Genomic DNA, 17952 nt, shown 5'->3' on the forward strand with positions numbered 1-17952 from the left:
ATAAAGAGACACAGAGTGACAGAATGGATAAAAAACAGGATCCATCAATATGCTGTCTACAAGAGGCACACCGTAGAAACAAAGATATAAATTTATTAAAAATCAAAGACTGGAAAAAATATATCAAGCAAACAACTACCAAAAAAGAGCAGGAGTAGCAATACTAATCTCAGATAAAATAGACTTTAAAACACAATCCACCATAAAAGACAAAGAAGGACATGTTATAGTGATTAAAGGGACAATCCATCATGAAGACATAACCATAATAAACATCTCTGCACCCAATGAGAGGGCTCCAAAATACGCAAAACAAACTCTAACAACACTGAAAAGAGAAATAGACAGTTCCACAATAATAGTAGGAGACTTCAACACACCACTCTCGGTAAAGGACAGAACATCTAGAAAGAAACTCAGGAAAGACACAGAAGATCTAAAGGCCACAATCAGCCAACTTGAACTCATAGATATATATAGAACACACCACGCAATGGCTGCAAACTACACATTTTTTTCCAATGCACATGGAACTTTCTCCAGAATAGACCACATCTTAGGCCACAAAGCAACCCTCACCAAAATCCAAAACATTGAGATAATACAAAGTATATTCTCTGACCACAACACCATCAAGGTAGAAATTAACAACAGGAAGAGCAAGGGGAAAAAAAAAAAAAAAAAAACAATTACATGGAAACTGAATAACACCCTGCTTACAAACCACTGGGTAATAGAAGAAATCAGAGATGGAATCAAAAAATTCCTGGAATCAAATGAGAATGAAAACACATCATTCCAAAACCTTTGGGACACAACAAAGGCAATCCTCAGAGGACAATTTATAGCAATAGATGCACACATCAAAAAAGAAGGAAGGGACGAAATCAAAACATTAGCTACACAACTTGAAGAAATAGAAAGACAACAGCAAAAAAAAAAAAAAAGGCCCAGAGCCACCAGAAGAAAGGAAATAAAAAGATCAGAGCTGAAATAAATGAAATTGAAAATTGAAAAACAATAGAAATCATCAGCAAAACCAAAAGTTGTTTCTTTGAAAGGATCAACAAAATTGACATACCACTGGCCAAATTGACAAAAGAAAAACAGGAGAGGACGCAAATAACCCAAATAAGGAATGGAATGGGGGACATTACAACAGACCCAACTGAAATAAAAAGGATCATAACAGAGTATTATGAAGAACTATACTCCAACAAATTTGAAAACCTAGAGGAAATGGATAAATTTCTAGAAACACAACACCTACCCAAACTAACACAAAGTGATGGTGAAAATCTGTGCAGACCCATAGAAGAAAAGAGATTGAAAACGTAATTAAAAAAAAAAAAACTCCCAACAAAAAAAAACCCTGGCCCAGATGGCTTCACTGGAGAATTTGACCAAACATTCAGAGAGGAGCTTATATCAGTACTACTCAAACTATCTCAGAACATAGAAAAGGAAGCGAAACTTCCAAATTCATTCTATAAAGTCAGCATAACCCTAATACCAAGACGTGGCAAAGACACCACAAAAAAAGAAAATTAGAGACGAATATCTCTCATGAATATAGATGCAAAAATTCTCAACAAAACTCTAGCCAATAGAATTCAGCATCGTATCAAAAAAAGAATACAAGTAGGATACGTACCCGGTATGCAAGGATGGTTCAACATTAGAAAATCAATCAACGTGATCCACCACATAAATAAAAGGAAAGAAAAGCATCACATCATCTTCTCAATCAACACAGAAAAGCCATTCAACAAAGTCCAACACCCATTCCTGATTAAAAACTCTCAACAAACTAGGTATAGAAGGGAAATTCCTAAACATAATAAAGGGCATCTACACAAAACCAACAGCCAACATCATTCTTAATGGAGAGTAACTGAAAACATTCTCCTTGAGAACAGGAACAAGACAAGGATGTTCTTTATCACCACTCCTATTTAACATTGTGCTAGAAGTCCTAGCTAGAGTAGTAAGGCAAGAAAAAGAAATAAAGGGCATCCAAATTGGTAAGGAAGAAGGAAAACTGTCCCTATTTGCAGATGATATGATACTATATATAGAAAACCCAAAAGACTCCACAAGAAAACTACTGGAACTGATAGAAAGATGCAGCAGAGTAGCAGGATACAAGATAAACATACAAAACTCAGTTAGATTCCTATACACCAACAAAGAAAACAGTCAAAAGGAAATCAGGAAAACAATACCATTTATAATAGTCCCTAAAAAAATAAAATACTTAAGAATAAATCTAAGCAGGGTGTAAAAGACCTACACAAAGAAAACTACAAAACACTACTACAAGAAACCAAACGAGATCTACATAAATGGAAAAACATACCATGCTCATGGATAGGTAGACTCAACATTGTGAAAATGACAATTCTACCGAAAGCAGTCTACAAATACAGTGCAATTCCTATCCAAATACCAACAATATTCTTTAAAGAGATGGAAAAAACAATCATTAACTTTATATGGAAAGGGAAGAGGCCCCTGATAGTTAAAGCATTATTGAAGAAGAAGAATAAAGTAGGAGGACTCGCACTACTTGACCTCAGAACCTACTAGACAGCTACGGTAGTCAAAACAGCCTGATACTGGTACAATGACAGATACATTGACCAACGGAACAGATGCGAGAACCCAGATGTAAATCCATCCACCTACAGTCACCTGATCTTCAACAAGGGACCAAAGTCCATCAAATGGGGAAAAGAAGTCTTTTTAACAAATGGTGCTGGCAAAACTGGATGTCCATCTGTAAATAAATGAAACAGGACCCATACCTAACACCATACACAAAAACTAACTCAAAATGGAGCAAAGACCTAAATATTAAACCCAAAACTATGAAGATCATAGAAGAAAAAACAGGATCAAAGGTAGAGACCCTAATACAGGGCATTAACAAGATACAAACCATAACTAAAAACATAGAAACTCCAGAAGATAAGCTAGATAACTGGGATCTTCTAAAAATTAAACACTTATGCTCATCAGAAGATTTCACCAAAAGAGTAAAAAGAGAACCTACAGATGGGGAAAAAAAAATTGGCTATTAAAAATACAACAGAAGTCTAATCTCTAAAATCTACAGTAAAATCTAACACCTCTACAACAAAAAGACAAACAATCCAATTAAAAAATGGGCAAAGGAAATGAACTGACACTTCACCAAAGAAGACATTCAAGTGGCTAATGGCTAACAGACACATGAGGAAATGTTTGTGATCATTAGACATTAGAGAAGTGCAAATCAAAACCACGATGAGATACCATCTCATCCTGGCATTACTGGCACGAATCAAAAAAACAGGAAATAAATTTTGGAGCGCCTGCGGGGAGATTGGAACTTTTATGCATTGCTAGTGGGTTGCAAAATAGTACTACCATTTTGGATGCCGCTTCCTTGAAAAGCTAGAAATAGAAATACCATATGATCCAGCAATCCCACTCCTTGGAATATATCCTAGAGAAATAAGAGCCATCATACCAATAGACATATGCACACCCATGTTCATTGCAGCATTGTTCACAATAGGAAAAAGATGGAAGCAACCTAGATCCCCATCAGCAAATGAATGGCTAAACAAACTATGGTACATACACAATGGAATACTATGCAACGATGAACAACGATGAATCTTCGAAGCATCTCACAACATGGATGAATCTGGAGGGCATTATGCTGAGTGAAATAAGTCAATCACAAAAGGACAAATATTGTTTGAGACCACTACTATAAAAACTGATGAAAAGGCTTACACACAAAAAACAATCCCTGATGGTTACGAGTGAGCGTAGGGGTGAGGGTGGAAAAACACTGAACAATAAATAAGTGGTAACTTTAGTGAATGGTAAGACAGTACACAATACTGGGGAAGCCAGCACAGCTTGTTCAGGGTGAGGTCATGGAAGCTCCATGACAAATCCAAACTCACTTAGGGACCGAATTACTGGGCTGAGGGCTGTGGGGACCATGATCTCAGGAAACATGTAGCTCAGTTGACATAACATAGTTTATAAAGAAAATGCTCTACCTTCTACTTTCGTGAATAGCATCTGAGGTCTTAAAAGGCTGTGAGCAGCTATCTAAGAAACTCCATTGGTCTCACCCCTTCGACAGCAAGGGAGAATGAAGAAAACTAAAGACACAAGGGAAATATTAGTCCAATGGACTAATAATAGACCACAACTGCCATGGCCTCCACCAGACTGAGTCCGGTACAACTAGATGGTGCCCGGCTATCACCACTGACTGCTCTGACTGGGGTCACAATAGAGGGTCCTGGACAGAGCTGGAGAAAAATGTAGAACAAAATTCTGAGTCAAAAAAAGACCAGATTTACGGGGCTGACAGAGACTGAAGAAACCCTGAGAGTATGGCCCTTGGACACCCTTTTAGCTCATTAATGAAGTCACTCCAGAGGTTCACCTTTTAGCCAAAGATTAGACAGACCCATAGGACAAAACGAGACTAAAGGGGAACACCAGCCCAGGGGCAAGGACTAGAAGGCAAGAGGGAACAGGAAAGCTGGTAATAGGGAATCCAAGGTTGAGAAGGGAGAGTACTGACATGTTATGGGGTTGTTAACCAGTGTCATAAAACAATATATGTACTATTTAATGAGAATCTAGTTTGTTCTGTAAACCTTCATCTAAAGTATAATTTTTTTAAAAAAATCAGGAGGGTTTCCATAAGAAGAAGAAAAAAAAAAAGAAAAAACACATTGCATTGTGCAAATCTGCTGCAAAAGACCTCTTTAAAGTGTTGAAAAGCAAAGATAACACCTTGAAGACTAAGGTGTGCATGACCCAAACCATGGTGTTTTCAATCACCTCATATCCATGCAAAAGCTAGAAGATTTGTAAGGAAGACTGAAGAAGAATTGACGCCTTTTAATTGTGGTGTTGGTGAAGAATATTGAATATACCATGGACTGCCAAAAGACTGAACAAATCTGTCTCGAAAGAACTACAACCAGAATGCTTCTTAGAAGCAAGGATGGTGAGACTACATCTCACATACTTTGGACATGTTATCAGGAGGGGTCAGTCCCTGGAGAAGGACATCATGCTTGGTAAAGTAGAGGGTCAGTGAAAAAGAGGAAGACCCTCAAAGAGATGTATTGACACAGTGGCTGCAACAATGGGCTCAAGCATTGTAAGAATGGTGCAGGACCGGGCAGTGTTTCATTCTGTTGTACATAGGGTTGCTATGTGTTGGAACCAACTCAGCGGCACCTAACAACAACAATAATGAAAACTTAAAAAAAAAAGAAAGATATTTGACTTATGTCAGAACCAACTTATGACGGAGTTGTCAGAATGGAACCTCTTCAAAAGTCGGGGACTGCCTGTAGTTTTTTTTTGTTTTTTTTTTTTTTGCCTGTAGTTACACGTGGTTAAATCAGTTGGCCTTAAGTAAAGCATATTACATTCCAGAATGTCAGTTGGCTTCATCCAATCAGTTGAAGACCTTAAAAACATAAAGGGAGTTTTCCCTGCAGCATATTCTGTCTCCAGAGTATAAATAGACATCTTGCCAGAACTTCTCCACTCTTCCTGTTGCCTGACCTGTGGATCTGGGGACACAAGACTGGTGGACTCTCCAGTCTGTCCCCTGACCTAAAGATTTTTTGGACTTGCCAGTCCTCAAAATCATATGAGCCAATTCTTTAAAATAAATCTCTCTCGCTCTCTCTGTATATATCTTACTGGGTCTGTTTCTATAGAGAACCCTGACTAAGACACTGGGTAACCAGCAGCCTCTGTCTCATCAAGGCCATGGTGGAACCTTAGACTTCCTCCCACCTGGTGCTCAGCAGGCTTTGGCCCTCTGAAGTGTCCTCCATCAGTCTCAGGGGCTACTTCCTACTGTATATCCTGCTCCCTCTCCTAAGCTGAGCATCCTCCTCTTGCTGACCCCTACTCACTGGAGGGCTCAGCATTTGGCACTTAACCCTCTTTTCTTCTCTCTCCATATTTCCCTTAAATGGAGAGAAAGTTTCAGATATCACATATCTTGTGGGTGCTTCCTTCAAAATACCATCGTAGACCTGACTACTTCCTGCCAGCATCCGAAGCCTCTTCTGCAGTCACCTCTTGTCCCTTGCTGACTTGTGCCCAACACTGTCTGGCCCCACCCATCCCCCAGAACTGTCCCTTTAGAATTTTCATCAGGCCAAATCACTTCCTTGCCTAGTATCTCCCAGTGTTCCCTTCACACTGTGGATAAATCCACACTCTCCCTTGGCTGATGAAGAATGGCTGGCCATGCCACTTTCTGCTTGCTTACTTCTGTCAGGCCTGCCAGCCTCCCTGGGATCTTTGCACTTGCTGCTCCTTCTGCCAGCACTTCATCTAGATCTTCTGAAGTTAGGCTTTGTGAATACTTCCAGTCTTGGCTCAGTAAAACTGCCTTTGGTCACCCATCAGAGCAGCCCTTCCTAGCCCCTCCCATACCCTGCACACTCTGTTTCCATGTGTCTTGTTGAAGATATGTATGATATGTTATCTGTGTTCATGTAGGTGAGGCCCTTCAGTGTCTCCCAGGCGCTGCCTGCACTGAGTGCTCAGGATGTTAATTGAACACATGGCTGGCTCTGGCTTACCCTCTGGCCCTTGCCTCAGCCCCACCCACCAGAGGGACACTAGTCCTCCAGCCTCACTTTTTGGTCTGGTAGCTCTAGTCATCCTTAGCACTCTTCTGGGAACCCCTGCAGCTCCTCACAATCCTGGATGCCCCACCAGGGTGGGCATGGGCATCAGCGCCTTTTAGCACATCCAACATCTTGGCACTTTCTAAAATAGCTCAACCAAGAAATTGAGGAAAAACAACCAACCAGAAAAGGTAAAAAACAAAAGGATCAGGCATGATGCAGTGTAGGAGTGGAGGATTCAGTAAGAGCTGGCATCCGTCCCAAGACTCCCAGGCCCTGCCCACAAAGCTGTTTCCCTGAGAGCTCAGGTGTGCCTCCTCCAGCATGGGATTGGCAGGGTAGAGGGCAAGTGCCCAACACCTGGGGTCCACTTCATAGGACTGTGACTGCAGCCTTGAGGGCTGCTCAGGGTCCCTTGGGAACTTTTTGAAACTAGATTCCAGGGCCCTACTCTTGAGATTTTGATCCAGGAGGTTGCTAGTGGGATCCTGGTGTCTATGCTTTTGAAAATCACCCAGGAGGTTCTGAAGAGATCCATGGCTTGGACTGCAGAGATATATGGTGCTTGCTTCCCACCTTCCATCCTGGAGAAGCACAGGAGTCATTTCTTCCCATTCCCTGAACAATGTGTGTCCCTCCCTCATCTTGTTCCCCACTACTGATGCCCTCTCTTTCCTCAGGGAGACTCTGGGGGCCCCCTCGTCTGCCAGGTGAACAATTCCTGGTTCCTGATGGGCCTCTCCAGCTGGAGCTTGGACTGCCGGGAGCCCATATTCCCCAGCGTCTTCACCAGGGTGCCCTACTTCTCCACATGGATCCAAGAGGTCGAAAGGTCCACGCCCATTCCTGATCTTGCATCTGCTCCTCCTCAGGGTGCCCCGCCTTCTGTGAGCCACCCTCACTCTCTGGGCACTGTCAACACTCCCCAGACCTGCACAGCCCTTGTGCTTTCGCAGACCTTCCTCCTGCTGTCCATGTTCCTTAAAACTGGGATGGCCTGTAGTGCAATCTTCTAGCCTCCACCCATGTCTGTCTCAAGGCGGATAAAATAAAAAGTGATAGTTAAAGCTTTCTGCTCCTGTTTCTGAGTTGTCAAATCTGTTCCCCATGCCACTGTGCCTCAAGCTCCTTGGTACAGGAAGGAGGTCCCCACACTAGGCAGGGAGAGCCACCTGTCTCCCATGGGTATATCTGGGTGGGGATGACCAGGGACCACTGAGGAGACACTGTACAATGGTGGAAAAGGCACAAGGTCATCATCCTTTTCCTCCACTGTCCAATCACACGTTCATCATTTTCTTTTAAAGCAAGAAGCACATTTAACGTCCACATTTCTAACAACATTCTGTTGCCGGTGCCATATGTATTCTCTAAGATGATAGAGACTTTCTCTATAGCACTTCTTACCTCCTTCTGAGCCCTCACCAGAATTGCCTTTGACGTCCATAATTCTACCAACAGTCTCTTCAAGGCAACCTAGGCTTTCACTATTAAAAAAAAAAAAAATCCAAACCTATTGCCGTGGAGTTTATTCCAACTAATAGTGACCCGTAAGGTTTCCAAGGAGCAGCTAGTGGATTCGAACTGCCGACCTTAACAGCAGCCAAACACTTAACCACTGCACCACCAGGGCCTTGAGTCTTTTACTATTAAAAAAAAAAACAAAGACAAAACCCGTGGCCGTCGAGTCGATTCCAACTCATAGCGACCCTAATAGTGCCTAATAGTAAAAGACTCAAAGACTCAAGAGGCTATGAGTCTTTTTACTATTAGGCACCTTAAAACTCCTCCATCCTCTTCCCATTACCCAATTCCAAAATGGCTTCCTCATTTTAGATAACTGTTAGAGCAGCATCCCACTCTTCTGGTACCAAATTCTATCTTAGTTTTCTAGTGCTGCTATAACAGAAATATCATAAGTGGATAGCTTTAACAAACAGAAGTTTATCTTCTCACTGTTTAGGAGGCTAGATGTCTGAATTCAGGGTACCCGCTCCAGGGGAAGACTTTCTCTATAGGCTCTAGAGGAAGGTCTTTCTCTCTTCTGGGCTTCTGCTCCGGGGTAATCTTCAGGTGGTTTGTCATCTCTCTTCCCCCATCTCTGCTTGTTTATCCTAATCTTTTTGACATCTCAAAAGAGATTGATTCAAGATACACCCTATACTATTCCTGCCTCATTAACAACAAAGACAATCCATTCCTAAATGAGATTATAACCACAGGCATAAAACCCCTTGCCATCAAGTCGATTCTGACTCAGAGTGACCTTATAGGACAGAGTAGAACTGCCCCATAGGATTTCCAAGAAGCAGCTGGTGAATTTGAACTGCTGACTTTTGAGTTAGCAGCCAAGCTCTTAACCACTGCTTCACCAGGGCTCCACCACAGGCATAGAAGTTAGGATTTACAACACATATTTTTGGGGGATGTGATTCAACCATAACAGTGGTTAACTTGGTTTGGGGCTCCACAGTATGGTTTCTCAGGCTCCTCAAGTGGGAGTCAGCATTTGGTCAGTTCATGTTTGGAGCATGAGATACCCTATTGACCCTAAAACTGCCACTTTCCTTCAACGCACGTTAGCCTCATGCTGGCTTCGGCAGATTTCTCTCGTGGTGAATTCTGTTTGGGGGCCTGGCTTCTGCTTTGGCTACAGTCTAGACTATCCAACAGAGCTATGTATGTATGGAGCATAGAGTTACGTCATTGCCTGCCCCTCCATACAGTTCCTTGGACCTCCTCTAACTCAGTGGATGCAAATGCACACCTTGTCTACACTGTAGATCCACCCAATCACAGGTCCAGCCCAGGCTGTTTCCCTCTTACCTGGAATCAACCTAAATGCCCAATATTATTATCTAGGTTTAGTCTTGTTTTACACATGTGGAACCTGAAGCCTTGCTTGGCTAAGTAACTTGTTTAAGGTACAGAAATGATAAGTAGTGGAACAGGAATTCACAGGAGGGAGCTCAGAAGCATTTGTTCTCCCCATGAATTCAGGATGCTCCCAGGTGCCTCAGGCCCTGTCTCAGGTGTCTTTGGGAGGCTTGGGCTGGGCTGTTCCAAATGGGCCCAGAATTCCCTCAGGTTAGTGGCAAGGGAAGATCCCAATAACAAGACCAAGGTCAGGGTGGAGAGTGGACCTGCACGGCCAAGGATCCTGGGGCTGGGGGGAGCTGCGAATGGCCCCTGCAGTGGGTTTCGCCAGACCCATCATTGGAAGTCTTCTAGGGCCTTCAGATGGTTTACTTGTGAGGGCTGCTAGCTCCCCAAAATCAACCATAGAAAAGCTGTGAAGGTGAAGAGAAAATGTGGATTTCAGAAACCAGTTAAAATCATTAAGCAAACCAGGGGAAACTGAAGGATTTTTTTTTTTTTTCTTGATTCCCTGTGTTGGTGAGAGTGATGAGTGGCTGCAGCTGGGGGTAGAGGATAGTGACAATTCAAAAACAGTGTTTTATATCTTCTCCTCTTGCCTTTTCCCACCCCATGGCCTTAATAAATGTTGCCTAATCTTTAACAGATGCCACAGTAGCAGGGCAGTGATATTAACCAGTGTGTAGGCCCTGCCACCGAGAGTTATTGATGAGGGTGGGTGTGGTCCTGCAACCTACCTTTGAGTGTGTGTTCCTTTATTCCTCCTCGTCCAACCCCCAGGGTGGGGAGAGTTTATTATCTGGGGATACTGTCTCCTTCCACTGTGATTTCTTCTAAGGCTTTAAAGTTGAAACTCCAAGTTTCCTCATACGGGAGCGGTACAGAGGAAAAGTTAAGAGTGGTTCTTTGGCGCCTGGGACCATTTGCTCTGAAGTCACTGTTCTTGAACTCATAATGATTTCATTCCTTCTGTGGTACACATTACCAGACAGAGTGACAGAGTAGCTGCTAACCCTTAAGGGATACGAGAACACATGTCAAAATAACTACACACTTGCGAACTTACTGCCACGTGAGGAATACAACAGACCAGACAACATACATTATTTGAAATAGTTAATGGAAGAGACATACCAAAAATTTTAAGTAAGCACGATAAAATCCTTATTTAAAAAAAAAACAACAAAAAACCCATTGCCGTTGAGTCAATTCCATCTCATATTGACCCTATAGACAGAGTAGAACTGCCCCATAGGGTTTCCAAGGAGCAGCTGGTGGATTTGAACTTTTGGTTAACAGCCAAACTCTTAACCACTATGCCACCAGGGTTTCCAAAATCCTTATGGGTATAAGAAAATACTAGCAATAAGACCCAAGACAAACTGCAGAAAAAAACTAAGTAAAAAAATATTACATATGAAAAATATAATAGTTGAATTAAAGATACAAAAGACTGAATAGTAGGATAAATATAGATGAAAAATGAATGCAATCATTAAGAGTATGGACTTTGGAGTTGGCACAAAGATAATCTCTAGAGTTTTGTTTTTGTTTTTGTTTTTGTTTTTTTAAACAAAGGAACTAATTATTAAGGTATAATTGGAGTGTAAGAGAACCAGAAGTCCCAGTGCAGGAGCCTGGGACAAAGAGCAACAACAGTGCTTTTGCCACCTCTAGGCTCCAAGGAACAAGAAAAGATAGAAGAAGAGAGAGTCATGGAGATAAGGCTGCTTTGAGAGGAGCAAGGACCTTCAGCTGAGGGACACACCTAGCCAAGGCAACCTCACAAAGAGGGTTTTTATGTAAATAAAGACACTGACCACTTTCTACTCTTCCTCGAATCTTCAGCTGACTGCCCCTAGCTGAACACAATTGCAACAGAAGGTATAGGAGCTCTTTTGATTTAGTCCATCCAAAACCTACTACTGTTGAAATTATTCTGACTCATAGTGACTCCACAAGGCTGTAAATCTTTAAGGAAGCAGACTGCCACATCTTTCTTCTGCAGAGCCGCTGGTGCTTTCGAACTGCTGACCTTTTGGTTAAGCAGTTGAATTGCTTTAACCACTGCACCACAAGGGCTCCTTATTCCACACAGGTGGGGTGGAAAAAGATGCACAGTGCATTTGGAGGGACAAATGGAGGGTAACTGCTGCAGGTGGTCTAGATTATTTGGATCAACTCTCCTACTTTAAAAAAAAAAAATTTTTTATTCATTTTTTAAAACTTCATAAAAGCATTGAAGAACTGGAAAGAGTAAATATCTGCCAGGATAAATTCTGGGGAAAAGCCTGCAATCAGAATGGTAATCATAATATTTAAGACTCAAAATCATTTTTGCTGCGGGGTATTCATAATTGGGCTCTACTTCAGCAGAAATCAGCAAAGTCAACAGAAGTCAAGACACAGGAGGAAAGCCCAATAGGAGACACCTCCCACATTGCACTGGGACCCGAAAGAGCTCCACCCTCAGGGTAAGAACATAACAGGTTAAGACATACCCTAGTCCTTCAAACCCAGGGGCCTGCAGGGAAGGCTGCCTTGGAACTAAGCAGAAAAGAAGATAAAGGAATGGATAGATTTGCATCCTCATTATGACTAGCAGAGTCAGTCAAGCAACCTTAAGCCGTGAATGTGGCTTGAGGTGGTCTGTGACTGGTAGGGCCCAAGACTTCTGGCAGAAGCAAAGCTACTTTCGGGGATGGCACATTCTTTCTTGGCCTAAAGAAATTCCTGTAATTAGTTTTTCAAGAGCAGTAACAAGCACATGGTCAAACATAACCAACCATAAAAGGAAATAAAACTCCTTAAATAAGAACCAGTAGAAATAAGAGAAAATATAAATGGACAAATATTTCGGACTTTGTAAATGCCAAAGATTATAAAATGCCTATGCTTATTATCTTGTATCTGTTAGCTTTCACTGAATAACAAATGACCTCAAAATTAATGGCTTGGAGTGTAACTTCTCGAATAGCAACTAGTGGCTAGGCATGCCACTTCTGGCATGGCTTCATGGATCCACTCCCCAGTGATTGGTGACAATTATTTTAAAAATAACTCCAGCCACTGAAAGTCTTTAGAGATGGTCCTAAGGACATACAGCAAATGAAGGAATATTTACTCAGAAAAATCTACTAAAGGAAAACATACTTGAAGTGAAGGGGGAACTGCTATGGCTGCCACCACCACTGTCGTGGCAGCTGTGAGGGACTGGCACAGGTGCATAGGCTAAAGGCACTCTTTCCCCACTAAAAGTTCCCTTGGAAAAGCTACCATCTCCCCAGCCCACCATGGTGGATGAAATTGATTTCACCACTGGAGATGCTGGGGCTTCCAGCACTTACCCTATGCAGTGCTCAGCCCTGCGCAAAAATGGCTTTGTGGTGCTCAAAGGACGACCATGCAAAATAGTGGAGATGTCAACTTCCAAAACTGGAAAGCACAGTCAGGCCAAGGTTCACCTTGTTGGAAATGATATTTTCATGTGGAAAAAGCCTGGAGATATTTGCCCTTCTACTCACAACATGGATATTCCAAATATTAAGAGAAATGATTATCAACTGATACGCATTCAGGATGGTTACTTTTCCCTGCTGACAGAAACTGGTGAAGTTCATCATGATCTTAAGCTGCTAGGAGGTGAACTAGGTAAAGAGATAGAAGGAAAGTACAATGCAGGTGAAGATGTACAAATGTTTGTTATATGTGCAATTAGTGAAGAATAGGCTGTAGCCATAAAGCCCTGCAAATAAATGGAATCATCAGGCATAAGCAAACTGTTTAGGTCTGGATCAGCTGCAGATCCAAAGTTTGGTTCCAAGTTGTCACCAAAGTTATGACCTTCATAAGGAACTTCATTTCTTTTTAATTGGTTTGAAATTTTGCTGGATTAATTTTGCAGAGAATTGGCAATTTAAAGAAATAATCAAGATGTATAATTCTGTTTTTAAATTTTGTAGGTGTCTTTCCTATAACATTCCTGTGGTTTTCAGTATGTGAGTCCAAGAAAAAGACAAGGTAGCTTTAACAGATATGCTTTATCTGAGCAAATCATTCCTGAATTTTAGTTAAATGATAGATAAACCAGGATTTTAAATCAAACAATGTAGCATCTAGTGGTACTGAAGTACCACATATAAGTTGAATTGTTCTACATTAATTTCACAGAATAAATAGATTTATGGATTGGAATTGTCACATTTTTAACTGTGTGTGGCAAGCACAAATCTTTTTTTTTTCTTGTAAAGCAAAAGGAAAGATTTTATTCAGTGTACATTCAAATAGGCAAAAGTAGGAAAATGGACAAGCATGCTGCCAGAGCCATGTCTGCCTGAATCCAAGGAATATTACAGAATAGACAAAAGTGGGAAAACAGACAAGCATGCTGCAAGAGCCATGTCTCCCTGAGTCCAAGGAACATCACAGAATCATCAGTATATATGAACATTACAAAACGGGAAAAACCATTGAAAGCTTCACCTTTTCACAGATTGGCTACAAACTGCTAAATCACCATGATTCTACATTTTGAATTGTCTTTCTTAATAATCATTAGTACAAGTTTCAGTAATGACAGTCAGGAGGGTCTTCACTGGTCCAACAAATCTTACTGTTCACTAAAGGGTAACAGAAAAAGATAAGAATGAAAAGTATATGGGCCTTTTGCGCTGTTTATGATTTGTGTATGTGAAAGTTTTCCTAAAAGATGTTTTCCAAGATTGTCCTAGCTATTGTCTTTATACCTCAGGGCCCAGTTGATGTCTTTGTGAGTCCTTGTGAGTCCAGCTCCAGCTGGGTCACATTCTTTATACTCACGGACAGGGAATAATGGCTTCAATATTATCTCCTAAATCATTGCCTGTTTTTGATTGGAGATTGGATATAACACGTTGATGATCAATACCTGGACTTAGTCTGGCTCCTAGATAGTGGCTATGGCAGGCTCTTTAAACTCACGGTGCTGGTTTTCCACTGGATACCATCTGGTTCTTCACCAGGATCTTAAGTAAAAATGACATTCTCATCAATCGCATTGCCAAAATGAGCAGACTCAATCTACATCAACATTTTAGCCCGAGGCCTTCTTTTGCCTTTTATTTTTATTTATTTATTTTTTTATTGTGCTTTAGGTGAAAGTTTACAGCTCAAGTTAATTTCTCATACAAAAATTTATACACAGATTGTTTTGTGACATTAGTTGCAATCCCTACAATGTGACAGCACACTTCCCCTTTCCACCCTGGGTTCCCTGTGTCCATTTGACTAGTTCCTGTGCCTTCCTGCCTTCTCATCCTCTTTTGCCTTTTAAGTGTGTCAGACAATAGAAGATAAGTTTTATGGTGCCTAATACTATCAGGATGCAGACAAAAAATATTACTATTCCTTGCCATAGTGATCTAGGCTATATACTTATTCCTGATTGTAACCAGCCAAATAAATCTAGTGTTTGTGAGGATGTTACAGTTTGTAAACAGAAAGCTTGCTGTCTAATTCTGTGTATATCTTGTTCTACCTCTCTTGTGTTATTTATCCAAACGCAACAAGAGGTATTTGCTACAGCACAGGCTACACCTTCTTTGGCTAATAAAAAATCAAAGGTTGTTCTGTTATCTCATGCCACCTTGGCTTAATGAGGTCAGAAATCCATCCCATTAGCAACTTCATCTGCTATTTGTCCCATAGTAATTGATAAATTTCCTAAATATTTCTCCAATTCATCTATACCATAAGTAGGAATTAAAGCTACCAACCCTACCCTGAGTGTTAGACCAATAAATTTACACTTCTTTTTTTTTTCCTCGAAGCTTGAAGTTCAAAAGGACACCCAAAGGCAGTCACCTGTGTGAGTTACCCCAACCTCCCTGAAAGCCAGAAATCTGGATTCCAGGAGAATTACAACTCTTTTGTCATGCCCTCCTTTGGATCATGATCCTGCTATAGAATCTTTGATCAAAAATATTCAATAATGGATCACTTCCGGGCAACATGGCACTAGAGTCAGAAGCACCACGCCATCCCTCTGCAGCAAAGATCAGAAAAACTAAGTCAAACAGAGTCACACGTCAATCCTGAAACCCTAAGCATCAAATGAAGAGATAAAGAACTCAGCCAAGCACTGAATAGAATAAGAAACTGACCGAGAACAGAGCGAGAGGAGAGATACACACAGAGGTCCCCTATCAGCTAGGGCAGAGCACGGATCCACCATCTTGGACTCCTATCGGAGATCAGCAAACAGGAGGTACAAGAAAGCAGATTCACGGAGCTTCCAGCAAGAGACAGAACAACCAGTAACCCACGATATAGCCTTTCCCACCCCCCACCCTTCTTCACCCCCACTTAGCCTCCTCTGCTTCCTGCAGCCACAGTCTATTGGCCGGGAAGCATGAGCTTCCCCCGTTGCCACTTGGATTCCACCCACCCGCACTGGCCAGCTCCCTGAGTGCGATTTGTTGGCTGCTGGTGTTGCTTTTTTCTGCTTATTTAGATTTCTTCCTTACCTCTCACCACCTCCTCCTCCTTTCTCTCAAATGCCTGGCTTCGTGTGCCATCTTTGCATCTTCCTGAAAGGCTGCAAAACACCACTCGACTGTGAAACTGCTTCCCTGCCCATGTCGCCATGCTGATGGGACCCCCGGGGCTTTTTTGTTTTTTCTGTTTTGATTTGTTTGTTTTCTTTTTCTTTTCTTGGCTTTGGAGCCCCTTCTAGCCAGGCAATACCATGGGTCTTGGAAGCTAGTCCCTTACTCTGTGCACGCGCACAGGGACATCGCTGGGGGCATTTCCTTTTCTTGTTTTTTTTTCCCATTTCTTTGTTTAGTTTTATTCTCTCTCTTATTCCCTTTTTGCCTTTCTTCATTTCCAGTTTCTTGATTTATTCATCTTTTTCTCTTTTTCTTTTTTTAATTTGTTTTTCCCCATTTCTCAGTCTCTCGTCTCTCCACTCCAATAGCAAGCTCACTTAAGCACTCTTTTTTGTTTGTGTATATGTTTTTGGCTCCTGTTCTCTCTCCTCTCTCTCATCCTTCCCATACCCATATTAGCTCCAAACATCACAATCTACTCCCTCTTTCCTGCCTGACTGCACTGTGCACTGAACATCACACTCCCAAGCACAGGCACGACCTACTGGAACCTGCCCTGCACTGATTCCCAGTCTGCACTGTCAGTCCTGGTATGTGCCACAAAAAACCTATCCCAGCATCTCCCCTTCAGCTATACCTGCCCTGCTGTGCCATACCCGAGTGACTGACCTTACCCATTGAAGAAGGAGGTGAAAAGTGTCGTGCCCACAGATGAGCAAACAACAAAGAATGGACAGCCCGCCTGCTCAGACATAACCAAATAAAACAAAAAGGCAGGATGAAACAAACAAATCTACAATCAGTAAATGAGGAAAATAACCCTGAATGCCCCAAAGACAGCAGACAATATGAAAACATTTACAAAAACAGGACAGGCTGATTCCAGTAGGCATCAAAAATAAAACACCAGATGATCTTCCAGTAGAAGAAAAGGCACTAGACATAACTGATAGGGAATTGAAATCTGTAATACTCCGAATTATCCAAGGGTTGAAGCAAAAAGACAAAACTGAGGAAAAAATAGACAAATTCATGGAAAAGGCAGAAAAGTTCATGGAAAATACAGACAAAAAAATGGAAGAATTCAAGAAAATAATACAGGAACAAAATGCTAAAATAAGTTCACAACTAGAAATCATACAAAAACAACAATTAGAAATCCAAAAGACAAACAACAAGATTTCAGAAATGGACAGTGTCATAGAGGGGCTGAGGAGCAGGTTTTAAACGATGGAAGATAGGATCAGTAAAATTGAAGACAAACACTTGGATACAACTCTGTTTGAGGAAAAATCAGAAAAAAAGAACAAAGAAAAATGAAGAAACCCTGAGAATTATGTGGGATACAATCAAAAGCAAAAATCTGCAAGTGATCAGAGTTCCAGAACAGGGGAGAAAACAGAAAACACAGAGAGGATCATTGAACAATTGCTGACAGAAAACTTACCCAATATCATGAAAGATGAAAAGCTGACCATCCAAGAATCTCAACGAACCCCATATGGGATAGACCCCAAAAGAAAATCACCAAGGCATATCATAATCACACTTGCTAAAAGCAAAGACAAAGAATCCTGAGAGCAGCTCGAGAAAAACAAAAAGTCACATACAGAGGAGAAACAATGAGACTAAGCTTGGAGTATTTGGCAGAAACCATGCAGGCAAGACGGCAATGGGATGATATATACAAAACCTTGAAAGAAAAAAATACCCAGCCAAGAATAATATATCCTGCAAAACTCTCATTCAAATATGATGGTGAAATTAGGTCATTTCCAGATAAACAGAAATTAAGGGACTATGTA

General features: G+C 41.4%; 2 protein-coding genes and 1 pseudogene across 2 annotated transcripts in view; 2 read left to right on the forward strand and 1 right to left on the reverse strand.

The window, feature by feature from the left end:
* The window catches only part of LOC101357161 (serine protease 40), a 37452-nt gene extending 29753 nt beyond the window's left edge, over positions 1-7699 (forward strand). The window contains exon 6 of the mRNA XM_012558636.1: positions 7364-7699. Within this exon, the coding sequence (XP_012414090.1) occupies positions 7364-7699 (336 nt within the window). The remainder of the gene's footprint in view (positions 1-7363) is intronic.
* Positions 7700-12813: 5114 nt separating this feature from the next.
* Positions 12814-13326, forward strand: LOC101353599 (eukaryotic translation initiation factor 5A-2 pseudogene; annotated as a pseudogene).
* An 843-nt stretch (positions 13327-14169) lies between these two features.
* Positions 14170-17952, reverse strand: part of LOC101357413 (cryptic family protein 1B) — a 58504-nt gene continuing 54721 nt past the window's right edge. Inside the window, exon 7 of the mRNA XM_004387052.1 lies at positions 14170-14179. Within this exon, the coding sequence (XP_004387109.1) occupies positions 14170-14179 (10 nt within the window). The remainder of the gene's footprint in view (positions 14180-17952) is intronic.

The sequence above is a fragment of the Trichechus manatus genome, unplaced genomic scaffold, assembly GCF_000243295.1.
Source record: "Trichechus manatus latirostris isolate Lorelei unplaced genomic scaffold, TriManLat1.0 scaffold00179, whole genome shotgun sequence".
Taxonomy (NCBI): domain Eukaryota; kingdom Metazoa; phylum Chordata; class Mammalia; order Sirenia; family Trichechidae; genus Trichechus; species Trichechus manatus.